At 43.2% G+C, this 26,461-nt stretch overlaps 1 protein-coding gene across 3 annotated transcripts; it reads right to left on the bottom strand.

The window, feature by feature from the left end:
• Positions 1–695: 695 nt before the first annotated feature.
• On the bottom strand, positions 696–26,171 carry SHISA5 (shisa family member 5). Of its 3 annotated transcripts, XM_051793202.1 has the most exons (7): positions 26,011–26,171; positions 22,865–23,027; positions 22,488–22,619; positions 21,155–21,217; positions 7,284–7,399; positions 6,032–6,250; positions 696–3,812 (listed from the first exon to the last, which is right to left on the bottom strand). In XM_051793202.1, exons 1-7 carry the CDS (start codon positions 26,069–26,071, stop codon positions 3,736–3,738), a joined length of 831 nt encoding a protein of 276 aa, XP_051649162.1. In that variant the 5' UTR covers positions 26,072–26,171; the 3' UTR covers positions 696–3,735. The 3 variants fall into 3 exon arrangements, with proteins under 3 accessions (XP_051649162.1, XP_051649164.1, XP_051649163.1); XM_051793204.1 differs by lacking the exons at positions 21,155–21,217; positions 22,488–22,619; positions 22,865–23,027; positions 26,011–26,171 and adding an exon at positions 19,430–19,520; XM_051793203.1 differs by lacking the exons at positions 21,155–21,217; positions 22,488–22,619; positions 22,865–23,027; positions 26,011–26,171 and adding an exon at positions 19,052–19,092.
• Positions 26,172–26,461: the final 290 nt, after the last annotated feature.

Here is a 26,461-nt window from a genome sequence, read left to right as displayed (position 1 = left end):
AAATCTTACATTGGAACTTAGCTGGCAATTCAGTGTAATAGTGACGACACACTCAGCACCCTCCACCGATTCAGTGCTGGTTGGTGTCTCATAAAGAGCATTCTTCACCTGCTCAAAGAAAATATTTTCAGATGAAAGATTATTGAGTGGGGGGAGAGGTGTGAACTTTTCTTCAAAACTATAAAATACACAAACACACCAGCAAAAACATTTTCACACAGAGTAGAAAGCATCACTTACCACACCCGCAGTTGGACAAACTGATAAATGATACTCAACACACGAGCCTAAATATACTCTGGGAAGATATTAAATTTTAATCAAATTACAGATTTTGAAATCTACCACCTTGTCTGTGTTAGATTTTTCAAATGTCTTGGGATTTGGTAGCCAATGCATTCAACCTTCATGCATTTAATGTAGTCCTTAGGCCAGACAAGGCCTTAGAATCAATCCTCTTGGATTAGCTTGGCAGAGTATCATTCAGGAGCTTGCACTGTCCCTTCTTTATGTTGTGACCTGTAGTGTTGTGATTAGGCTTCAGCCTTCACTCCCCAAAGTGGTATTTGGGATACAAATTGGCTTAAAATACACTCAGTAACACGAGCTGTCAAACATCACAAAGTAAAATGTAGCTTTGGAGATACACCCCTAAATGATACTCAAAATGAGGCTAAGAAAAAGCTGACAGAATGTACTTCAAACACTGTATTTATTACAAAGGTGCATAGAGTTTATGCCATTTGGTTTGAATACTTATGTTTAACCTACAAACAACATACAAAGCGAGGTTACAGTATGTAACAAAAGCAACAATGATTATCTACTAAATTCAATACAATAAAATATTCTACTGTATTTAATTTCACAGAACATTTCTGAAACAAAGGCACTTACAGAATTAAAACCAAATTAAGATATACTCTTTCAACATTTAAAGTTTTAGTTCCATTCCCCCTCCCTACAGCACTGTGGATAACTAGTGATGTGAAGGCAACAGCTACTTGGAATGACACACATCAGCAGTGCTTAAACTAAAAATTTATGGATCATCTCCTCCATTTTTTTCTAAAACCATCTCATTCCTTTAACTGTATAAAAACAAGCTTCAACAAGTTGCAGGGCAACAGGCAAGTAAAATTTGGTCCTACACCTTATTGTTAATAATGATAAATTCACTAACAATAAGAAAAGATCTGATTAACTACTCCAATTGTGAACTGGATCATTCTCTCTTCTTTCAATGAGTTTTGTAACTGAGTTAGTAACACTGCTGCTTAAGTAGTTCCTTGTGCATTAATGATTCATCTCTTCACTTGTCCATAGTTATCATTAGCACTTGTTCACTGAAGAAGTGTCAATCTCGAGGCTCCTTAACCCTTCCCCTCATCTCCTCCCACCCCTACACACACAGGGGTGGCAATTCGGGACAATCTATTTGGTCTGTGCAACTTCTACACCAAAACTTCACATTTGGGAACCTCTGTTATTGCTGCCACTTCACTTTCCTGCTGCCTCCCTCATGACTGAGCCAACCTGTCACAAAACTGCAGATTTCCCTTTCATAACCCAAACACCCCATTACCAAGACTGCCACAGACTGATCCATTTGTCAGAGCAGATGGAGCAAAGAAGAGCAGGGCAGAGGAACAACCTCATCAAGCCCCACACTGGGATGCTCTGCCCGTGCTCTGAGAGCTGCTCTCCCTGGCCAGGCTCCACCTGAAGGTGCTGGAATAGTCTCTGCTCTCCTTCTACGTGAATAGACACAAGGGATCTACAGCAAGGGATTTATTTCTGCAGCTACTCAGTGCCCTCCCACACAGAAACATTCCAGGTTCCTAAGGCAACACCTCACCCTCCACACAGGACACACGATCCAGTGCTGGTTGTCTAACAGTGTAATGAAGCATTGCCTGCTTTCTCAGCTGACAAGGCAGGAAAGAGGAGGAACACAGACACAGGATACATGGATACATGCTCTGTGAGTGCCTCTTGGCACCATTTCATGCTGTTAACTTCAACACTCAGAGGTGTAACACAGAAGCACAGGTTGGCATGAATTTTGATGCTAAAAACTTTCTACAAGTTCCTTCTGAAATGCCCTGAAAACTTTCTTTAAAAAAAAAATTAAAAAAATTCAGAATAATCCAAAAATAGACTCAACAATCAGGAAGAAAAACAAGGCTGCCTTTGGCAGCAGCAATTTCCACCCACTATATGAGGTAAAATAATGCCACCAAACAATAATATACCTCCAAATGTAAAATCACGGGACAAATGGCTCAATGGCCTCTCCAAAAAAAGTAAAATCAGTGTAAAAGATATGTTAAAATTATGCATACAACTAACTAGATAGTTCTATGAGGATTAAAAACATATTGTATATCAATGTCAGAAAAGACAGAATTGTTGAGGACAGTGAAAAAAAAAAAAACAAAACAACAACAAAAAACCCACCTTGTTTGTTTGAGCAATACAAAATTTATGGAGCCAAAAGCCCCAGTAGTGGTAATAGTCATGAGGATGTCTCAAGATGTTTCATGGCTGAAAGCACTACCTCCTGAAAAATATATTACCTGGCTGTGACCAAATCCCTGCTTTCCCTGTCTTCTCATCTTCTGTTCAGCTTTATGGGAATGTTGAAGACAACAGGGAATTTTAATCCCTGCTTCGTGTTGGGCTGGGATTTCTTATCCCTCCCTGCATTTTGTTATTCAAATGCAGACTGAGTTTATAAAGGTCTAGAATTCTTAGGTTCCTGCCATATACAGTTCCCACTAGAGACAGTGGAAAACCCTAAGCATCTGAAAACCCCAATCTACTGCTGACATCCCATCTCTCCTGTAAAACAAATTCCCTCCCTGTGATGAGGCAGGACTGAATGCTGGCAGGTATTTCTGCTTAACATGTGGTTAAATTGCTAATTTTTCTTCCAAACCCATCACAAGAAATGACTGGAGTAAGCTTGTCCAACAACACCTCAACAGGAAATACTTGTCCAATAATTTTTATGAAGAATTTTCAAGTTTTCAGCTTTTGAGATATTTGGTCTGTTGAGTGGCAGAGAGTTTGGATTTGTTGTTAATTCCTAGCTCTAACACCCAGTGGAGGCACAGTTTTAAAGCCTTCAAATTGGGAAAGAAAACAAGGAAATCACCAACTCGTGCTATTTAGAGCTAGTCCAGAGACAATTAAACATGGTTTGCTACCCCTTACTGAAGGCAAATGTGTTGCAAAAAAGGAAAATTCCCTTTTGAATGGTAAATGAAATGTATTAAATGGCAGCTTACCTAACAATAGTAGCTTCAAAACAGGCAGAACATATGTAACATGTATCAGGTAGTTTCTCAGAGGTTAAGGTTTTATGTTTTAATACTGTGCAAAAGATTGCTACAGCTTTGGGTGTTTGACAATGCTCATATTAGACCAATCCTTTCAAAATTATTGCACAGCAAATGTTATTGTGGTTCTGTATTTCTGAAGTACTCCTTCTTCATGCTTCTCACTGTACTTAGAGCAAAATCTCTTTTTCTATTTGCTTGAGGTATAAATGAACAACTTCTGCAAGACAAACACTCCTTCCTCGGAGCATTAAACATACTGAATTACTTTTCACGTTATTTAGACAAAAGATTGCTGTCTTCAAGAAAAATATACTACTGGTGCAGGGTGTAAACAGAACAAATTATATTTTGAAAAGTTTCATATGCAGAAGCACAGTAGAAGAGCTTTTCAATAGGTGGGTTTCTGAGGATCCATGTAAGCAGGGTTGTAAGGGGGCTGGCTTGGGTAAGGGGCTCCAGCACCAGCTGCAAAAGCAAAACACAAAGCAAAAACAGATTTATAAAATGTACATTCTGAATTCTACATATAAAATGGCAACTTCTGGTTTCAGCACATGATTAAGAGGTTCAACTTATCCAGCATCTTAGTTGGACTTGAGAACAGCTTGTGCTCACTCACAGAGCATCTGCATTTCAGAAGTGAAATCATAAAAACCTTAATTCTTGTGGGATTTTGGGGTTTTTTTGATGCTAAGTATACATGTGAATTATGGCAGCCACAAGCTCATGGTTTGCCTTCAGGGTAGAACCTAGTCCAAAAAAAAAAAAAAAAAAAGGGAACAGATCTGGTCCAAAAGAGAGCCAGTGGAAGTCAGGGTTGCACAAACAACAGGATATACCTGACAGTGTGCCAAGAAAAAAAAAAATAAACCTCTGGGCAAAAGAAAAAGGACTAGAGAAATCAAATTTTAGGATTCCTTCAGGGAAAATGCTTTCCTCCTAAGTGTCACAGAGTTAACTAAAAAAGTTAAAGGGAAAAAAGTATCCCACCACTACTGAGCCATTGAAGAGTTTAACTCAGACTCTCAGAAGGCAGCCTTGTTTTCCAGTATTGTGAGACAAGCTGCTCTCAGGTGGCACCTTCATTTTCAGGTCTGGCAAACAGCACTAGTTCAAGTAATGCAGCAGCTGATCAGATCCCTGGAAAGTTGTAAGTGTTGTTATCTCCTGCTGATCTTGTAAAGTGAGTGGGTTTGGCTCCTGTTTGGCAGAGCAGGTATCCTCTCCCCAGGGTGTGACCTAATTAAGAGCCTGCTCCTTGGTTAATAGACAGGAGAAATGAAGGAAGGAACTCTCACAATGAGACATTCTCAGCTGGCAGCATGGAAAGTGCTTTGGTATGCTCCCAGAAATAAAAACCCAACTTGTTCTAAGAACTAACAAACCAGCAACAGTTTGAGAAACCAGAGGGTAGAAGTAAAGTGACTGGTTTATTGGCTCCCTCACACGAAAAAGATGAAGTCAAAGCACTTTGGCTTAATCCCATAAAACCCACAGCCTCTCTGGCATTTATAACAGAAAAACAGACTCAACAGGCCTGCCAGGTCAGTGTTTCCACATGTGGGGCTGGTCTGCACATTATTAATGTACTATTTCTAACTGGTTTGCAAATGCTTCAGACCATGAAAAGCCATTTCATATTTGAGTTGTCCTGAAAGTTACTTTCCAAGGGCATTTATCTATTGATCAGGACTATACTTCACTTGTTACTTAGAAGAACAAATAATGTGGTTTGTAAGAGGGCTTGAAGATCCTAGAGCAGGTAACAGCCTAGTTTTGGCTCCTCTCAACAGCCAGAAGCCAATTGTTCAGAGAACAACTGTTACCAGCACAAGTGGGAATTAGTCATTGCAACAATAAGGCTGCATGAACACAATGCTGTGAAAGAAAGAAAGCTGAAGAAAAAAAGATTCTGGTAATTCCAACTGCTGGTTGGCAACAAACTGGTCTGAAGTTGATCAGACTTGGTATTCTCTAAACATACTGACAAACTCCTAAAGAATACCATCTGTATATAGATTGAAACACCTCATAGAATGGTTTGGATTGAAGGGACCTCAGAGATCATTCAGTTCCAACCCCCTGCCATGGGCAGGGACACCTTCCACTAGCCCAGGTTGCTCAGAGCTTTATCCAACTTGGCCTTGGACACTTCCAGGGATGCCCACAGCTTCTCTGGGCAACCTGTGCCAAGGCCTCATCACCCTCACAGGGAAGAATTTTTTCCTTATATCTAATCTAACCCTACTCTCTTTTAGTTTGAATCCATCCCCCCTTGTCCTGTCACTACATGCTCTTATAGAATAGAGCTAGCAGATAGATTAGAGAGGGTCTGCAGAATCACCCAACTCCTACATATATCTGTTAATTGGGCTTTGATTTAACAGGAAATGTCAGCTGCACTAGGAAAACATTCTACTGGCTCCACTGACAGTCCCACACACCACTTTGCCAGTACAGCTCCAGCTCACACCTCCTCTGGCAATGCTTAACATAGAAACGGTGACGAAATGTCCATGAGGGTGAATTACAGCACCCACCATGAGTTGAGTTTTACATCAGTTGCTTACACATATGTTAATAAAGCCATAGAAAGTAAATGATGTAAACAACACAAAATTGGCTCCAGAGCAAGTGTCTCTCTGGCTGTCTAAGAGCTGAAGCAGCTCTCAGTGCTGCCTTACCTGCCACCGTCTCATGATAGGCCGGCGGTCCCGAGGGCTGCATGGGGTAAGGGGGAGGATACTGTGCAGGGTACGGGGCTACCGGCATTCCCGGCTGGGGCTGGATGGCCACGGGCTGGTATCCTTGATATGGAGCTGCTGGATAGCTGGGTGGCACTGCTGGTTGTTGGGGATAAGGAGCGTGGACCACTGTAGTGGTAGCAGTGGTGGTCACAACAGCTACACGCAAGGGAAAGAACACGGTTAGTGCTGGTGGTCCCAGGAGATCTCCTTCGACAGCCAACCACAGGAACACAAAAAAAAAACCCCAAGAAACATTCACCCTTAAGGTCAATTCCTCGCTTCAAACTCGGGGTAATTTCATTCTCGAAGTCCCACCATGGATTTAGAACCGTGTGCCTCTAAATTTCCTTTCCACTGATCTCAGTGCTGGTGAGAGCCTTCACGAGCTGGGAGAGCAGCCAACTCACCTCCTGGTGCCTCAAGCACCGAGAGCAAAAAACATTTTTTCTTGGACTCTTCTAAAACCAGGAACTCAACCCTGCAGCCAAGTTATCTATCATTTGGTGAAAGACTGGAAAAACTGCTCATTTCAAAAAACTGCTTTTAAGGACTAAGGTGATAAATATCTCCTTTATCAGGTAAGGAGTTTCCATCATTATTACTAATACCAAGAGGTATTAGTACCTCTTTCTCTACATAACAGTCAGAAAGGCAAATACACATTTAATTCATTGATTTTTGTAGGAGCTGACATTGGATTATTGGTTCATATCTCTTATTGGAATAGGGAGAATTAATACTTTCTAATAAACTGCAACAATTTGGTGTTTTGAGACATCCTTCATCTTTATGCTGCAATTACAGACTTTGCTCAAGATTGCACTGTTGCAGTCCTGAGCCTCTTGTTTATTTTTCAGGTATATTTTTAAGAGACAGAGAAAAATTTTAAAAGTTATCCTACTCCCCCTGTTTATCTGAACAAAAAAAAAAAATCCCAAAACAACTCCCAAACCTCTCACCCTGGGGAGGGGGAAGGAAAACTTCTAAATTCTCAGAAAATATTCCAAAACATCTCTCTGCAGCTTCACATTCTGAAGTGGCTTCTTTTTAATGTTTAGGCATTGCAACTTCTGAGCAGAGAGGTAAGGCAAGATAATTTTTACCTTTTGTAGGAACACTATTTCCTGGGGGTGGGAAAAGAAAAAAGTCTTGTTCCAAGAGGTGAAAAAGAAAATAGAGAGGTACTCACGCCGTGGCCTTCGACATGCTTTGTAGAGACAGCAACAGGAGCAGGTGAGGCACAGAATAAGAGTGATGACAATCACTGCACAAACAGTAACTCCAATCGCAATAAGGGTTCCAAAACTGCAACAGAGAGACCATCAGAGCTGATAAGAGTCACTCCTTAACCAAACCTCCTGTAGCAAACACATTGCTCCACCTCCAATCTCTTACTACTTCATGCACTGGAATAAGAAACAACTGTGCAGGGCAGTGCTGCAGGTCAGCTCTGCTGAGGCAGGGGAAGATGACCAACCCCTACCAAGGGGTCTTTGGTCCCTCTCATTTAATTGTGACTGTAATTCTTGTGTGTCCCTTTATGTATTCCAAAAGCTTACAGCAGTTAAGGTTTCAAAACCACGGGTTCCACGACTTGATTTCCCAAGCACTGCTTGCCTGCTCTGAGCACACGGGCAGGCAGGACCGAAAACAAAGCACACCGGGCTTTGGGGTGACAGCAAGTTCTTCCCACATTCCTCAGACCTCCCAGTGCCCAGCTCGAGGCAATCCCAGCACTCAACAAACAGACTCTTGGCAGGTTCCTTGGCATTTGTAAACAGCTGTTTTAGAAGCCATGGAAGATCTGGAATTCTGCAAACTTTACTGCCACAGCAAGTATGTCAGGCTACATTATGGGGGACAGAAACACTGCCTAGAACTCCAAAACCTGGTGTGGCAAGGCCAAAGATTACACCTGCTTTGACTTCTCTGATGAGCATCAAATGATGGAGGCAGACAAACAGTCACCTCTGGAAGCTTTACAAGTTTACCACACAGGAGAGAAAAGGTATCACAGCAAAGCCCAGTGACAATTCCCTTTAAAGTGTTAATGCCAATGATGTGTTTCTTACTGTCTGAAATCAATAAAGTCTTCCTCCCATGGAAGCCAAAGTCTCCAGCATTTTTATTTCTTTAAAAAAAAAAAAAAATAGTGCACCATGCATCAGTTTTGGGAACAATTGCAGGAAATCAGTTTTAACGAACAACAACCTCTAAAATAACAAGCAGAGAGCTGGTTTTGTATCCATCCTGTTTTCACTTCTTGGTAAAAATTTTGGCTACAGAGCTCTAGTTTTTTCCTGCTCAGTTTCCTGTTAACAGCTTTAAACAAAACCACACAGCTCCAGAACCTCCAGCAATTTTCACTTGGCTGCCAAACAGCCACCAAATGGGAAAATCACTTTTGAGTATCAGTGACACTGGAAGGTTAAATAATTGCCAAAAAAAAAAAGGCAAAATGCTCTATCCTTAGCCCAAATTTGGAAGACCTCACCTTGTTCTTCTAGAGCAACTTAACCCTTAGTAAGCTGAGCACTGACTGAGTGTGAGCACTGAAAAAATAAACCAGGTTCAGTTTAAAATGCATTTTTTCCCCCTCAAGAGAGGCTCCATCAGTTTTATTCTATTTCTGCAACAACTACAAGAAAAAAATTTGGGTCAAATCTCTTTCAAAAATATGAGCAAGAATTTTATCTAACTGTAACTCCATCTAATTTGTGAAGCACTAAATACAACACTGTGGACTGAGTCACGAAGTGCTAAATATGATAGTGTGGATTGCCTGCAGTCACTGCAATTCAGCATTTACATGTAAAACAGGAAGCAGGAACTGCTGCAGCCTCCTGAAGTCGCAGGAGCCATGTCAGAAACGCTGCCAGGAAAGAAAACAGACCATTGCAACACAGCTGCAGGAGGCAAAGATGCAACCATGTGTCGAGGAACATGTGCATGTTTTGCCACATTTATCTGCAACTTTACAGAAGTTTTTTCATATGCTGACCTGCAGATCCAGATGCTTTCCTAACCACTCAGCTTTTAAGTGCTCCCCCCATCCTGATGAGCATTAGTTTCATTTCAGCACAGTAAGTTCAAAGCCAGTTCATCTCCACCAAAAAAATCCCATTTCTTTCAAGCCAAGTATAAAAGGGAGGTACAGGTGCAATTTCAAGAGAAGCAGAGAAAGAAGTGTGTGTGATGGATTTGTACATTAACCTTAAATACCTGATTGCAGTGTCCACAATAAACAGCATGAATGGTTGTGACAAACTACAGACACCTCTGGAAACTGCATGACAAGAAACATGAGCTGCAGTTACTGATATTTGAGGAGCAGCCAAGTTTTCTTTCCTCTTGTTCCCACCTCTGCATCAGCCCTGAGGGAGATCTCTCACTAGGGAAGTTGACTTTATTTCCACTACACACAGTGATTCCCAAGCAACATTAGAAGAGACAAAGGAAAAGAGTCCTCTGGGTTCTTCCTTCTTTCCTCAGTAAAGAAGGAAAAAAAAACAACAACCCTTTTTGCTAGTGAGCTCTGCCAAGGAAAGAAATTCTTGTGTCAAGGGAAGAGATTAAGACTGACTAAAATTCTTCACTTTTACACACAAAGAAATTCTTTGAACTTCAGCAGAGGCTGGGCAGAATCAAACATACCAAGGAGATAAAAGTGGAGCAACATTTACTCATCATAAATTACCCAGCAGAGCAGGAAACTGGCAGAGCCCCCTTATCTCTCACGACCAAATCCAGCACGAGCACAGGCCCATCTGCAGCCAAGCTGGCCATGAACAGATAAAAATACCGGCCATGGGCTCCATTTATTTATTTTTAATGAAGTTTTCTGTTCAATGAAGCACACCTCGTGTTTACTACCTAGAATAAGGAATGTACTAAAAGCAAAGCTAAAAGAAAACCTTAAACACCATGTCCATGTTTTCACCAAGTTGTTAGGGACACCCTGTGCCTTTGCATCACTTGTCTGTGTCTTTGTTAAATGACACAACCACGGCACTGTGACATTTTGCATCCATCTTTTGGAGAGCTAACTATATTTAAAGTCCAGGTGTGTCATGTGTGTACACTGAGTGAGGTTCTGTGTTTGTGTGTGTAAACACTGATTCAGTTCTAGCCACTGAAACACTCTGTGACTGCTGCAGACCAAAATTACAAGCCTTCAGAAACAGCCCAGTGGGTGAAATAACAGAGGAGTTAGTTTGTTCTTCTCAGAGTTTCCTAAGGAGTGTAACAACTGATTACTGGCAGACGTTTTTATCACCTACTTCACAGCAGATAGTTTTCTTGCCAGCGCTTGGGCTCACACAGACTAATGTCTTGGAACAGCAGAAGGTAGTAAAACATTTACACAAAACAAAACTGTAAGTGCTATGAACTTGTAAGTCATGTCATCAACACTCTCCACGCTGAAGCACTTCAAAAATAATTTTTTTTTCAAACTATTTCTATTTACAATCAAAACTAGCGATATCCTTTTGGAATTTCTGCATGGTCAGGCAGAATCTTATTGTAATAATGTCTTTTTACTGTACAAGGAGTACTGTCCTGAGAACTTCTTGAGCATTTAAGGGATATCCCACTAGTAAAACTATTGGAAAAAGTGCAAGAAGCCTACCACTAAGAGAAGATGTAAGTTAAGTGAGGCCACAGTGATCCTCAGCATACTTAGTGAACCATCTGTGCTTCAGGAGACAAGATATTCTGGATATGTATAAAAACTCTCTTGCAGAGAGCTTATACTCCTTTCTTAATACAAAACTATTCTTTAATTTAATTGCTTTCATCTGATCAATCCACCTAAAGGATTCTGAAATTATTTGAAAAAAAATTACACTCACATTAAATGACAATTTAATTACCAACTGTTAGCATTGTACACAGATGACAAAGAACTGACACGAGGGACTGTAGCTCACAGATTCTTCCCCTGAATGGTTAAACTGAGAGAGAAAAAAAAAGCCAACCAAAACTGAAAGCACACCTTCCCCTCTGCATTCTGCAAACAAACGTCAGAGAGCAGAAATCAGGGTGGCCACGGCACCAGATCAGAATGCTCTGGTGAACAGAGGTTTCCAGACACCCACATTATATATATCATAGTCTCTAAATAAAGCACACACAGTTATTAACAGCCTGAGCTCAGTCCCTGCTGTTTCCTGCCTCTTTCTCTTCACATAAAAGGGAACTTTTGCCAGTGATTTAGTAAAAAACCAAAATAGAGGTTTTACTGCAGCAACGATAAACTGGACTTCTCATAAAATGTACGGGAAAGTAAATATGGAGAGACAATGCCCTGCCCTTTCCTACCCCCACCTCTCTCCTGCCTTGCCCTCCTCCACTCCTGCCCCTATTCTCTCACCTTTGGAAAGCACTGAAGTGTGTGAGAACGTTTCACAGCCTCGCCTTACTTTTAAGGCTGGCTAATTATTCAAAATATCTATCAGCTCATAAAAAGGGAGTTCAGTGATTAGTGCCTTTTGTTACTGAATGAGATGTAATGGACATATTAAAAATGTGAGAATCAAGCCCGGGATCTAAGTAGTACAATCTGTAGAAGCTAATTCTCAAGGCAGTTGCTCATGTTGGAGATTTCTACCTTCAATACTGTCAAGTGGAAAAAAAAATACTTCGAGGTTATTTAAAGCATTTTAAAATATCCAAGTTTCAATTCCAGCAATGTATTTTTAACTCTAAGTAGTTTGAATCACTTAAGTCAGCGACATTTTCTGAGTCCTGATGTAAAGAAAGTTTTTGCATATCTGTGCACTGCAGTGTGTCCCATTGACATGAAATTTTTGTCTTCAAAAAGAGAAAACATCCCAATGAACAATGAGACCACCTAGTTCTGAAAAATTAGTTAAAGCAGCCTATTTATTTCACAAGCTTTAGTCTATTCCAAGATTTGTTCCATGTTGGCAGGGTCCTTTTCAAAAGCGCTGCTGCTTTTGAAAACAAACATTTACAAATACTGAGTTATGGCTGTAGCATGGGGTGGTCTGGAAAGACTTCAGTAGATAATTTAGGCCATTCTTGAAAGTAAAAAAAAAAACAACCAACAACTGAGTATATGCATATCATTCTTTACTGCTCCAGAAAAGGATACAGTTCCCAGGATGGTAAATGTCCAGGCTTGCTTTGACTGAGGTGCAGGGCATGACCAAACAAGTCCCCAGAGAAGTTTACCCAAGCCCAACATTTTAGTCACAGCCATACAATGCCACATAATGCCTCTAAAGCTTAGCAGGAAAATAAAGGATAAACTCTTATTTTAAAAAAAAAAGCACTATGACTTCCCAAGAGTCTTTCAGAGGGATTAGTTTTTACAGCTTTACTAACAACACACTTCCTCGGTTTGATGTCTTAGCACGAAAATTCAAAGCATCAGAACCATTTTCATAGAGATTGACAGAAAAACATTTACTATTACAAAGAAAGCAAACCCATGGGAAAACACTGGCCTGACTTTAAAACTCGGTGAACTGATCAGCCTATTTTAGCACAGCTGGGTTTTGGGCCACAGGAGCTTCAGCACAAGCAGACAATCAAAATATACATCACAGTAAAGCCTCCTAGTCCAGGTGCAATCACACCATGGTCTCCTCCAGATGTTTTACCTGTGAGCCACCTCCCCAAAACAGGATCTCTGCAGGATCAAGAAGTTCCCAAGTGATTCTTGTGGTGGGCAACAGGCAAGCTTCAGACTCAGACCGATATCAGCATGGTTTCAAAATCATGAAATCTTGGTGGTTTCATCAGACTGGCAGGTTTGGGTAACTGCAAAGTCATTTTACAAGCTATGCAATGCAGTGAAGTGTGGGCTGGAAGTGTGATGTCTGCATCAGTTTTTCAAATGTTAAGTCAGTACTTGAGGCTGTTTCTCCTGGGGTCCTGCCCACATACAGTCCCCCAGTGTCAAGAAAAGAGTTTCATCTTATTCTGACTGACCCACCAGTGTGGTACCAGCTCAAATCATCACTGATTGCAAACTGCATAGACACAGATTAACTGCCACTGGAAACCCCCAAAACTTAGCACAATTTGCCATAGTTCTTTCTGGGTACCCTCAAAAAAAAAAAAAAAAGCAAAGATTGCAGCAGGAGCCCCCCTGAAACAACTCCTGGGACACCTCTGCTCACCTGCAGTGTAAACAATCCTGAGCTGTGTCCTCCAGAGTCCACCCATGGCTGAGCACAGCCCAGGGACCCTCAGCACCAGCCAAGCCAGCTCTGGCCTGAGAACTCATCCCAAAGGAGCAACAATAATGCCACCGGAACCCAAGAAGCCCTGGAACTGCAAGAGTGTTATAGGAAAACAGAATGCAAGAGCCTTTTGAGAAGTTTGCTAAATATGTACTGAATGGGGTCAGTCCTTTTTCACTTTGTTCAAAGAGGAAGCTGATGTGGGTTACTTTAAGCCCAAAATAATAAACTTCAATTTTATACACAAAGACCTACTGGAAGCAAAGCTAATTTTTTTTTAAGACACTAAATTATCTTTTCTTTTTTTCAAATAACATGAAACAAGTTTAGCATAACATGTTCTTAAACAGCCTATATGAGAAAGTGGCAGGGAGGGAACTTCCTGGAGTTTGTGGTTTTACACAGACATCCAACACCCTGATCCAACAGGTTATTATGAAATATGTATGCAAGCATCTCTTCTTGGTCCATAAACAGTGCACTTGTACTAAATATGTCTATTTACATAAATCCCTTTGTAATGCACACTAAAAATACAGTTTTCCGGTGAGGTTTCCCAGGAAACCTATTATTGTACACTCTGTAGACAACTGAGAGTAATTGTTATAGGTAAATGGAACATTACAATATGCACTCAACAAGAGGAGAAGCCAGAGCTGCATTCAGAGGGACTGAAGTCTTTTATCAACAGTGGAAGAATTAACACTGCAGCTTCATGCAGGACCCTCAGCATATAAACTATCCTTAAACACAAGGTAAGGCCTTTGCTCCTGTAGATGGTAAATAAATTTTAAATGCTCTTTAGTGGTACAAAGAGAAATTAAACTGATTACAGACACAGATATTTAAGGCAAGCAAAGTGAGTCAGTTCCCCTCCTACCATCAGGATTCCAGTTCAATGACACACTAGGTTACCCCCTGCTCCAACTAAAATTTGGGACCAACAGTGGGTCCCATGTGGGCAGTGGGAAGGATTTTTTTAGGTGGTTAATTGAATTAATAGAACAAGTTCAACTGAAAAAGAAATTAAGTGCCACAGAAAAATTTTTCTCCACAAAAACTGCAATACTCTGAATTTGCTACTGCCAATACTATCCAAATTTTAGAAAGCAAATTTAAGCACCTAATTAGAAACTAATTTGGCTAAAGAGTTAAAGGATTTTTTTCCTGGCAAATTGCAACCTGGTGTATGACTTGCCAAATTCACTGAAACTACAGTAAAAGGAGGTTTAGACCAGGTCACACCCACCTGCTTTGCTTGCTTTATAACCCAGCTCTCATAGGAAACACACATCTGTCTTTACCCACACTACTCATATGCCATCATACAAAATCATATGTAAAAGTTAGAAACACTGAGTTTAAGCAGCAGCAAAGTTTAAATTAGATAAATTAACTACCCTATACTGCTATGAATTGACATCTTGCCTCACTCCCACCCCCTCTCTTTGGGAGTTATTACTCATCCAGCAAACGAGGATCATCAAGGAAAATATCACACTGCACAAAAGAGAACAGACCTCTGCAGCAGAGGTCACATCTGGCCAACCACTACTACTTTTAACTGGCACTGATCATTAACAAGACTCTCACCAAAAAGTCACAAAAGTGACTGATGACTGGTTCCTTCCACAATCTAAAAAAAAAATTAAAAATAGAGGGTTTAAAGTTTACCTCTCAGTGGAATTGAGAACCAGAGATCATGCTAATAAGCACAAAGGCGTATCACATTAAAAATGAATGGTATAAAATGTTTTTAATAAAAACAGACTTTGTCAAAAGACTGACCTTTGCACAATTATTAATTTCCTAAAATTAAACTGATTTGTTCATTTCACAGAAGACCCTACAACTGCATTTTTAAAAGGCTGGGCATTGACCTCCTCCCATAATACACAGTCTAACAACAAATAAGTCTAATAACAAACGACACAGTCTATTGCAAAGACATCCAGCTACATCTCAGGCCATGGTTATTTTATGGAAGGATATGAAAAGGCAGAGCTGGAGCTATATTTGGAACCCACATGCTCAAACTTTCCTATATCCTAATAAATACCCATGGTGATCTTTTAAACATGTTTTTAAAGAAGCCTTCTATGTCTCTTTCTCTAGGACCCTTCCCTGAGCGTTACCACTTTCACAAGCTCTCTCCACAGTCAAAAATTCACTGTTTTCAGAGTTCCATTGTGTAGAGAGGCACAGCAAAGCCCACACACTTCGAGGGAGTATTTGTAGGTACACACAGTCAATGAATACACAGCCACAGGAAAATTAACTCCTGAACACAGTCCAAGCAATCAATCTCACACTGTCTTTGTAGGCTTGGGCCAGGTTGCCTTGTTTGTTGCTGTCCAACAGGCTTCTGTCATTAGCAGAGCACGCAAACCCAACCATGCACATCTGCCTCCTGTGCCAGGACAGCATTTTTCAATCTCCCCTTCCTCCCTGGTTTCTGAGGAAACGAACCTGGGGGAGATTTAAGCCCAGTGCCTGCAGCTGCTCTGCCGGCTTTAAGGAGCTCCTTCACCAAGAATGAGGTGAACACAAAAGCAAATGCTCTCCAGTGCAAGTAGACCACTACAAATTGGGCAAGCTTACATTTACTTTTCATGCCAGTAAAAAGCACACAAACATTTTTTTTTAAGCAGCTTCAAATCCAAATCTCGGTTGTTTCCAGGCAAAAAGCTTACATTCCTTGGCGAGATTAGCCTGTGCCTGAGCACAAGCCTCTCAGAACAAGCTCCGTGCTGTTTAACTCATTTATTACATAAAATACCAAGGCCCAGTACTGGAAAAGAAATTCTCTGCTTATTGAATAGAGGCTGCTTACATTTCTAGAAGTTCTTTTTCCAATTTTCATGGAGTTTCCCTCTCTGTGGACATTCAAAAACCACCTGGATATGTTCCTGTACAACCTGCTCTTGGTGACTGCTGTGGAGGTGGGGTTGGACTAGATGATCTCTTCAGGTCCCTTCCAACCCTAACAATTCTGTGATTCTGTAATAATCTTCATGATTTATTCTCTTACCCCTGCCAACCTATTACAGATGCTGGAGTACCCAAATACTCTGGAAAGTGTAAACTGGAGTCCCTGATAGTGATAGGGGAGGAGGAGAAATGGGTTATAGTTCAGTATCACAGCATTTTTGACCTTGTCTGTGGAGAAAACATAGCCTTGAAGACACCTACACTGAGAGAAAGCAAATTAGGATAATTATATCTTCCACTGTTAGAGATGTACCGGTTTTGCCAAGTTTTGCCTGCAGCAGACTATTCAGATGCTGCATCTCAGCCAAAGGCAGGCAGAATGACATGGATCTTCTCCATTTCACAAAAGGACAACTAAGCCACAAGGCAACAAATTGCTCAGCCCCTGACAAACCCCAAATGAGCACATCCCCAGGGCAACAAGGCTGGTCTGTCTCTGCTGGCCGAGGCTTCCCAGGAAGTTGTACATTCTGCCTCCCTCTTCCCATCACATAAGGACGAACAGCCTTTCCTCAAGCATTGCTGGATCTGTTACACAAATCTGCTGCAACTTCAAGGCACAAATTAATTCAGAAACAGAGTCCAATTAACTGTGTACACAGACAATGTGAAGTTTTCTTTCCAATTAGAAAACCTGGTATCGGCTGCCCCAACTACATTATTTTCTTCTGTAACTCTTGATACAGATGTTCTGAATTGCTCTACCTCCTTAAACACTCAAATACTTCACAATTACTTGAATTGTTGATGTGAGTCATCTAATTTCCTTTTCCAGTAAGGAAAATTGGCATACCAAGGCTAAATAATCAAGTTACCAATGCAAATTATAACAAGAACTGTACCGGTGAATCAGTGCTCTGCTTTTTGTACAGTTTCTTGAAACAAGTATACTATGTACAGCAGAATGAAAGGGGAAAACTAACCAAATTAGCCTTACTGCTCACAATCCATCTTTGAAACCAGGGCAAAGCAGGGAAAACTCAGTAATCCAATTAAAAAGGGGGGGAAAAACCCCTGAAACAACTTCCAGTGGTAAATCCTTGCCACAGTGCATTCTCTAGCAGCAGAAATTGTAGAAATTGCTTATGGCCACATCTCACATGCAAGAAAAATGGTGGCAAATTTATCAAGTTTAGTGGTATAAAACCCACTCCTATCCCCTGACCTAAAAGCTCCACAGTATCTTTAAGGACTGATCAACAACAGAAAAAAACCTGAATCTGAGTTAACCTTGACTTTTATTCCTAGAATGCTTCCCTTTGCTTCCAAATGCAGCATTCTGGGAAGCAAAAAGTGCTTTCAAGTACTTAAAAGTGCAATATTAAGACACTCCAAAGCAATGTAATTTACTGTCTTTAAAATGTCCAAAGACTACTGCTTGCACTGTGAAGTACACTTAACAGGATTGCCCAAAGTGCCTTGCACTCCTGCCTCAACAGCACATGATAGTCGGTATTAAACACTGAAAGATGCTAATATTAAAGGATAATAATAAAAAGAAACCTACAAAAAACTGGTGCTTTGCTTGCACTTCTGCAAAAGACCCCAGAATAAACACAGCCAAGAAGCAACAGTAGAAGCAAACTAAAAACTCCTGAGCCAGACAAGACAGAGAACATACATTCCAGCATTAACCCTTCCCTTGGGAGAAGAGACAACACAGGGTCTAGCAGAAAGTCCACGGGTAGTTTGTGAGAAGCCCTTGGAGAGGGGAAGTTCTCTTAAAAACCCAGGATTTATGAGCAATGTGTCAGGGTGGTAACTCAATCTAGAAATAAGCTTGAGGCAAGAATGGGGAACTAAATGCTTTCTGACCAGGAAACCATCACCTCCTCCTTTTCAAGGGCAGTGCCAAAGGCAGTATTTGCAACTCATGAGAAAGAACAGGGCACTAAAGGAAGTTGCCCTTTGTTGCCTCTCCTCACATTACAAGTGGTTTGAAGAATGTGGTTATCTTGTTGGAGATACAAAAAGATATCCCAACTGACATCAGACCTTCTTTCTACACAATAAAGTATTAAATAAACATAGTCATCAAGGAAAAATGCAAAACCTGTCTTTTAGAAGAAATTGGCATGGAGAGAGAGGGCGGAGCACACCTTGCAGGAAGGAACCAGGGACAACTCTTCCAGAAGGAATACAGCTTGCTACTTGGTTAAAACAACATACAAAAACCTCAACACACCACACAAAACCCTGGGCAATGTCTGTAACAAAACAAAAACCTGCTGGCTGCGGTCACAAACAGTCTCACTCACTGCAATTCCCAGTGTTGAAACACCCTAAATGGGACACCTCAGTCGTAAGACATTTGGGAAAGTTCTGAGATGTGGTTTTCCTCTGGAGTCACATCCGGATGGCTTTTGAAGGACAGTACTTCTGTGAGTAATCACCACCCTTCTAATAAAATTGCCTAACCAGAAAGTTTGATGTTAAGTCTAGGCCTTTGCACAACACTAATTTTTCAAACCTGAGGGTTCCCTGAAAGGGAAAAGCAAAATCACCCATTTTCTTAAACTGAGACATCCATGATTCTCTTTGTCAGACATTCCATAGCCAAAACCAAAGATAATTAAAGCAATTTAAGTGCTCCTTCCTAAGAGAGCAAGGCCGACTGCAAGATAAGGCTCACGGCTGCTGTCCTGCAACCACATATTTGAAGACAGGGAAGATCAGTCTAGCTCATAGGAAGGAGCATCCCTCCTCCAAAATATTTGCTGTCTCAGCCCTTTCCTTATGGAAGACACCTCACCAAAAGCGACCAAGGCTCCAAGACATCCACGGACCCCCCGCACACCGCCGCGGCAGCGCTGCCTTTCGGTGCCTCCAGCGCGGCTCCTTCCTCCCGCGCAGGAAAAGATGCGTTCGGAGCTACGCAGGGCGGGGGGCTCGGCCCGGGGGTGCCGCGGAGGGCGCGGAGCCCCGACCCCCGCGGGGCGATGCCGCCCGCACGGCCCCGCTCGCCGCCGGTGCCGAGCCCGCGCCCCGCGGCAGCCCCGCCGGAGGCAGCGGGAGCACCGGGCGGACCCACCGCGGCACGGCGGGGGCCAGCCCGGCTGGCAGGGTCCCCCCGCGGCCGGCCGGCCCCGCCCGGAGCCCCGCTCGCCCCATGGCTTACCCCACGGCTTACCCCATGCTCGCCGCCGCTCGCCCCGCGCCCGCCGCCCGGCCCCGCGCACGTCACCGCGCCCCGCACCGCCCCTTCTTAAAGGGGAGCCCGGGTGTCCCTCCCGCCGCCCGGCGCCGCTCGCACCCACGCACGGGCATCCGTCAGAGAGCGCTCGGCATTGCCGGTGTCTCCGACGTAAAGTGTTCCTTATTCCAACATGGAAGTGTTGGAGCAAGGCCAGAGCGGGTCACGAGGCTGATAAAAGGATTGGAGCACCTCCCCTGCGGACACGGGCTGAGAGGGCCTTGAGGGGAAGCCAAGTGCCCAGCTGAAGGAATTTGGTCTGTTCAGCCTGGAGGAGACTGAGGGGAGACCTCATCGCAGTTACAGCTTCCTCGGGAGGGGCAGAGGAGGGGCAGGCACTGATCTCTGCCCTGTGGGGACGAGTGACAGAACCCCAGGGAACAGCCTGAAGTTGTGTCAGGGGAGGTTTAGGTTGGATATTAGAAAGAGGTTCTTCTCCCAGAGGGTGGCTGGGAACTGAAAAGTGGTCACTGCACCAAGGCTGACAGAGCTCAAAAAGCATTTGGACATGTAGTGTGACTCTTAAGGATGGTCTTGTGCAGGGCTAAGAGGTGGACTAGACGATCCTTGTGGGTCCCAACTCAGCATATTCTGTGATTCTGAGTTGGAGCTGTTCAGCCTGGAGAAGAGAAGGTTGTGTGGAGACCCCTTAGCAACCTGAAAGGGCTTCTAGGGAAGCTGGAGAGGGACTCTTTATCAGGAACTGCAGTGATAGGACAGAGAGTAATGGGTACAAATCGAAAGAGGGGAAATTTCAGTTAGACAGTAGGAAGAAAGTTTTTACTGTGAGGGTGGTAAGACACTGGAACAGGTTTCCCGTGGAGGTTGTGGCTGCCCCAACCCTGGCAGTGTTCAAGACCAGGATGGATGGGACCTTGAGCAAACTGATCTAGTAGGAGGTGTCTCTGCCCATGGCAGAGGGGGTTGGGACTAGGTGATCTTTAAGGTCCATTACAACCCCTTAACATTCTATGATCTACCCCTGCCCTCTCTTCATCATCTTCCACACTGTGAAAAGCCAACACGTTTTCACAGCAGGACTCCTGTCATCACTGACATAGGATTAAAGGAATTTACTTTTGCCACAGATTGAAACAGAAGGAGAAATATGGTTAAAAACTTAAGGGCAAAAGATGCCAGAAAACCAAGGAGATACTTCAAACAAAAGCAGATTCTCTTCCTCAACCCACTATGGATTTTCTAAGAGTACAGAGCAAAGAGTAACAGCCATAAACTAAAATGGGATGTTCCACCTCAACATGAGGAAGAACTTCTTTTCACTGAAGGTGACAGAGCACTGGAACAGGCTGTCCAGGGAGAGAGTGGAGTCTCCCTCTCTGGAAACATTCAAAGCTCAACTGGACGGTTTCCTGGGTCACCTGCTCCAGGTGACCCTACCGGGGTGGGGGTGTTGGACTGGATGATCTCCAGAGATCCCTTCCAACTCCAGCTGTTCTGCAATTCTGTGCTAATGCTTCAACCTCGTGTTCAGCAGGGAGGATATGGACTATTCCAGCACAGATTCATGAAATGGTTTAGGCTGGAAAAGATCTTTAAGATTATCCAGTACAACTGTTAACCCAGCACTGCCAAGTCCAGTGTACTGATTACACAATGAAGAATTGCTAAATAAATCCCATTTTAAAAGCTTGCATGGCTTACCTGAGGCCAAGAGGCAAGTCATCATCAGGGTCCTGAAAATCCCCCAGGTCTGAGTCAGAGATCCTGTAGCAAGAAAATTCCATTTTTGAGATGAATTCATGACTTATTGAAGTTACCTGGCTAAGTTCCACATGCTCATGAAAAGTAATGTACACTAAAAAGAGATTCATATTGTCATCTGTGGCACTAAGAGCATGGATTTGACATTTGCCTGACAAAGACCTTCCAAGACAGTTTTGCAAAGTCAAAAAAAAACCCCAGACCATTCATTGAGATGACAATAGATTCAGAATAGCCATGGATCAATGTACTTACTGAATTAGTGATAAATAACTAAGGCTGGCCACTGATTAACAGCTCATGCTACATTAACAAATCCAGCTTATCACTAAGATTACCTTCACTGTTAATGAAGCTTAGTTTCACCTGGGTATGCTGACAGGCATCCCTGAGGCATCTCTGCTTTGGGGAGGAGAGAGAAGCAAGCACAGCAACTTGTCTGCAAAGTGGGGTTATATTCTCATCCTCTACATGGACGATTAATTTTATAATATCAATTTTATAATGAGGGTTTCTGTTACCTTCAGTCAAACTGAAGGTAACAAACTGAAGACTTATGGCTGAATCAAAGGCAGAACAGAACTGTGACACTTCAGTGTTGCTCCCTCCTCCACCCAGCTGGGGCAGCAGTAAAGGCCACTGGACCTTTGCCTGATAGTCTTTGTTCCCACCAGCACATCATAGCCACACATCACTAGGTCCTCCAAGGACCAGATTTATACTTCTGACAAGGACTGTTATGCCTGGGTAAGGGGAAGCAAGGCTCACATCTCCATACAAAGGTCTGGGTGGTCTTCTGTGCTTCACAGAGACAACATTGAGCTGAGGCCAACACTTCACCCCAGACATCACTCACAGGTTAAGCCTTGCTTGAGCCAGCTGCAAGATAAGCAATGGCTCAGCTCCTGTTTGTGCTCAACCAGCCTCATCCATTCTCCACAGCAAGGCTGGCGGTTTTCCACATAATCCACACTGTGACTGCAGACACAACTCCACAATAGGTGGGTTTACAGTGTGTCCTCTCTCCTCATCTGGCATGCCTTTAATTTGGTAACATTTTCCATCTGGAGTAGGTACCAGTGGTACACAGCCAGCATCCTAAACCCAAAGCATTCTGAAGTGTGAAGTGATAGCTTTCAATAACAAGGACTTTGCACAGGATATACTAATACTGACAAGGATAAACGTTACAACAAACATTACTGCATGTTGTATCGGGCCTCAGAGCCATCCCACCACAGTAAAACCAAGAATATTAAAGATTCATTCCAACCAGCTCTTGGACATCAATTCACGGATTTTTTTGGTTGCCTCGTCTTCAAACTCGGTCTTGTCAAACTTATCCCAAAATTCTCCTAGTTGGGCCTCTTGAATCTTATTTAGAAGATCTCCTGGGACAGACATCCTCAAAGAAAAATTAAATTGGGTATAAGTATCTGAAAATGCTCAAGAAGACACACATCAGTTCATGCATCAATTTACCCACCTCACTATTCCCATTTTACAAGTTACAAGCATTAATGCTGATCCTGGACAGAGCCAAATATAGAGCTGAAAGATCCCTTAGAAAGGTTTAGCCATTAAACTGTGTATTTTTGTCATTTAATGACAGAATTATAATCTGTTGTATACATTCAGTTTGCCTCCTACCTTCCATTATGTAGAATACACTGAAATTGTTCAGCAAATCTTAATATTACATTAGAGCAGCAGAATCGATTTGTGCAACTTCCACAGCAGAAGTCAGGACAGGATTGTGCAGGTTGTTCTTTGCCAGAATAATCAATATATGCCTGACAATCCTCACCCAAAGCTGAAAAGAGTTATAAATCAATAGTTAGTAACTAAAGAATTAATCATATAAAGTCTCTTTCTTATACTGATCAGCGTACCCAGGTTAACACCTAAATGTTACAATAATTTTGGTTAGGTCTAACAAACCCAATATTTCCTTTAGTGTATAGCAAAGGCAAATATTCCCCACACAAAGTATCATCTTCTTCAAGTAGCTCTATCCAAGTGTTCACACAGGCACAAAGGACTAAATGCATGCAAATATACTTATGAGATGCTGGTGATATTCTCTTCACTGCCTCTGACAGTGGCTACCAAGTTACTGTAAAGACTCAAAAAAGCAACATGAGTAGCCAGATATGTTAAAAATACCACACAAGCGCCATGATCAGTTAGAAGAAAATGTTAAATTTTCCTAGAGGTTTGACTTCATGCAAATGATGCAACACCACCACATTCACTGCAGATTTGGATTTCCATGGGACTTAGTTGTTTCTGCCTGTTGCTTCGTTTTCTTCACAGAAGATCCTAATCCTGCTAATCCATTGCATAAAACAGGTGTTGTACAACAGAGATTTTTAGGACTAAAATCAGCCTAGTGGTGCCTTCCCACTGCAAGCATCAACTGGTGCAGCTACAATGGTAAGGAAATGGGGATGTTCATGTACTAGGATGGCTTCCTTAGGGGGACACCCCATGCTTCTCAGCACTGCATTGGGCTGATACATTCCTTAACAAACTGGCTGTTTCCTCTCTCTCTTTACCCTCCCAAACCCAAATTAACTGCAACACAAAAACGGCATATCAAAAGCTTCCAACTGTCACACAAAAATACTTCTCAAAGCTTAAGCAAAACTCATTTCCCGAGAAGAGCATAACTTCATTTTTCAGTGATAAATGCTGCAGTCACATGGTTTCTATTCCTCATTTCCCTTCCTATCACATATTGCATTAAGATGACATACCCTGATATTTTGCTCCCAAACCACACTCCATCCAAAAAGTTCAAATTCCCTCAAGTGTAGTTGTTCAGAGAAAGCAAACAAGAGGCAAAGACAACAAATCCTGTTCCTTCAGTAGAAAAGTAAGGGGTATTTTTCCTGGAGTATTTAAACTGATTATAGCATTTGAAAATTCAGTCTTGACTCTCTGGCATCAAGACATACCTAAATATTTCAGCCAAGGATAAAAAGAAAAAAAAAATGTTCCAGGGGTTAAATGTGGAGGCTCATTAAACAGAAACAAAGAGGAACCTCTGTACCAATACCACAGTACTTCAACTAACAGGTTTACACAAGCTTATGGCTGGTTTATCCCTCCTGTATCCCCTATAAGGAAACAACAGGTAGCTAAACTGATTCCAACACACCTTGTGAAATTACAAACAAAACAAGGCAACCAAGAAAATTCCTCCCTCCATCTCACAATTGTGCTACTGCAGCACAATCAAATAACAACGAAAACTAAAGGTCTAGGCCAGTTCTCAGGCGGCTGAGCTGCACCAGCAAGGGCTGAGCACACCAAAGCAAATATTTCAATGCCTCTACTTTGTTCCTTGCTTCTTCCATCAGCTGTGGCCCCTGTTGGATACTTCCTCAATTGATTTGATTCACCAGCTCATCAGCAGATCAACCTATGGGACTTTTTTTCCTCAGATGGTTTTCTGATGGGTTACTGATTTGAATCACCTCAGAAGAGGCCTGTTGTACACCCAACCCACCCCTACAGAAGGGTTGAGCCTGAGGCAGACAGACATGACCTCCTATTTTGGTGTATCTGCTACTGAGGGGTTCAACCTACCCTGCAGGACAGCAAGATGATTTCACACAATCAGTACCACATAAACCCTTTAACAGACTAACCAAGTTCCATCTTGAGAGCAGAGCTGCTACACTTTTCCCACCAAAAGTCACCAATCATTCCAGTAAGAACACTTCTAACTTCCAATTTTATTTATTTGAGGCCATACAGTTACTGCTGTAGCACTGTCATGGTGAGTCAGCTTAAAAGACCCTTTTTCTGGTGGTTACCCCTCAAAGTAATTACAGATAAAACTGACTATTTCACGCACTTCAGATCACACCCCCCCAGACACACTGTGATCCTGGACCACTCTGACTAAATTAAATGTCTTCCTGCATGTCACAATCACCTTTCCTGCACATCTGTGCAGAATATGATCCCTCAGATGAAGTGATGCCACCGATGCATACAATGTCAGTAGTGCTTCTCCTTTCCTGAGGCTTCACCTGCTAAGTCCTATGCTCGCATTTGTTTTTTCTCATCACAACAACAAAGCTGGGGAAGAGCACACGGTCCATCCTCTAAGCACAGTAACAAAATAGCTACAGACAGGACTACTGAAAAAAGCCCAATTATCAATTTTAGCATTTGACAGCTACGTATGAACACTATTATCAAACAAGCTTCCATAAGCAGTGCTGTTTATGCAATATCATCGCTTAACACCTGAGTATGTCTATTATCTTGCTGTAAAAGGGTAGAATTTACTGGGGGGGAAGAAGGGGGAGTGACGAGGTGAAGGTTTTTAACGGGATGCATCACGAGTGACCGGCGGCCGCGTCGGTCCATCGTTTCTCTGCAGCAGCCTTACCTGAGTCACCAGCAGCCCGTATCACCAGGTGGGGCCCCACGGTCACTCCCAGGCACTTATTTCTGCCGGCTAACGCAAACCCACCTCACTTCCCGCGGAACTTTTCCCCCGGCGAACCCAAAGCCGCCGTGCCACCTCCCGCCGGCGATGGGGCCACACGGCTCCAAAACCACGCGTCCCTGGGCCCCAGCCCCGGCGGCCGAGCTGAGGGGGGCCGAGCTGAGGGGGCTCTGCCCTCAGCCTGGGGCTCACCCCCGCCGGGGCTCCGGCCGCGTCCTCCCGGGGGACGCAGCCCCGGCCGCGGAACCGCCTCGGGAAGCGACACCGGAGCCCCACAGCCCTGCCCCTCAGCGCTCCCCCGCTCGCCGAGCCCCCGCCCCGCGCTCACCGGCCGGCGGCAGCAGCAGGAGAAGGCTGAAGAGGCCGAGCACGCCCCGGCCCAGCGCCATGAGCGCGGCAGCTCCCCCGGGGTGAGTGGGATGGGCGGTGAGCGGGGCGGACGGATGGGCGGGACAGCGGGACCTGATCTCCGACTGCCCGATCCCCCTCTGACCGTGTGCTTGGTGGGCCCACAGTCACTGACAAACATCTTGCGCCTGAGGCAGTCCTGTTGTCTGCAGCCCTTTCGTGGCGGGAAGTCCGGCTCCAGCGGTGTGGGATAAGTAAGTCCGGCTGAGGCTGTGAGGGATAAGCCAGGCTCAGGCTGTGTGGTTGCTCACTCTGTGTAGTCCCGGGTGCTCCAAAGACTTAGGCAGGTCCAGATTTGTGACCCAGAGGAAGATCTCCCGAGTTCAAGAACTTTCCCAACGTGGCTTCTAGGAAAAAAAAGCCGTTTCTTG

Source organism: Manacus candei, unplaced genomic scaffold (genome assembly GCF_025592945.1).
Source record: "Manacus candei isolate 608988 ecotype Guabito, Panama unplaced genomic scaffold, ASM2559294v1 h1tg000036l, whole genome shotgun sequence".
NCBI classification, from domain to species: Eukaryota; Metazoa; Chordata; class Aves; order Passeriformes; family Pipridae; genus Manacus; species Manacus candei.
The sequence above is the reverse complement of the archived record's forward strand: the minus strand, read 5'-3'. Positions and strand labels throughout refer to the sequence as shown.

Excerpts from the sequence above, each read along its gene's own strand:
- SHISA5 (XM_051793202.1), bottom strand. The coding sequence starts at position 26,071 with ATGGCGCTGGGCCGGGGCGTGCTCGGCCTCTTCAGCCTTCTCCTGCTG. Across the intron at positions 22,620-22,864 it reads TGTATTCTACATAATGGAAG|GATGTCTGTCCCAGGAGATC; the intron begins GTAGGAGGCAAA and ends TTTTTCTTTGAG. Across the intron at positions 7,400-21,154 it reads GACTTGCCTCTTGGCCTCAG|TTTTGGAACCCTTATTGCGA; the intron begins GTAAGCCATGCA and ends TCTCTGTTGCAG.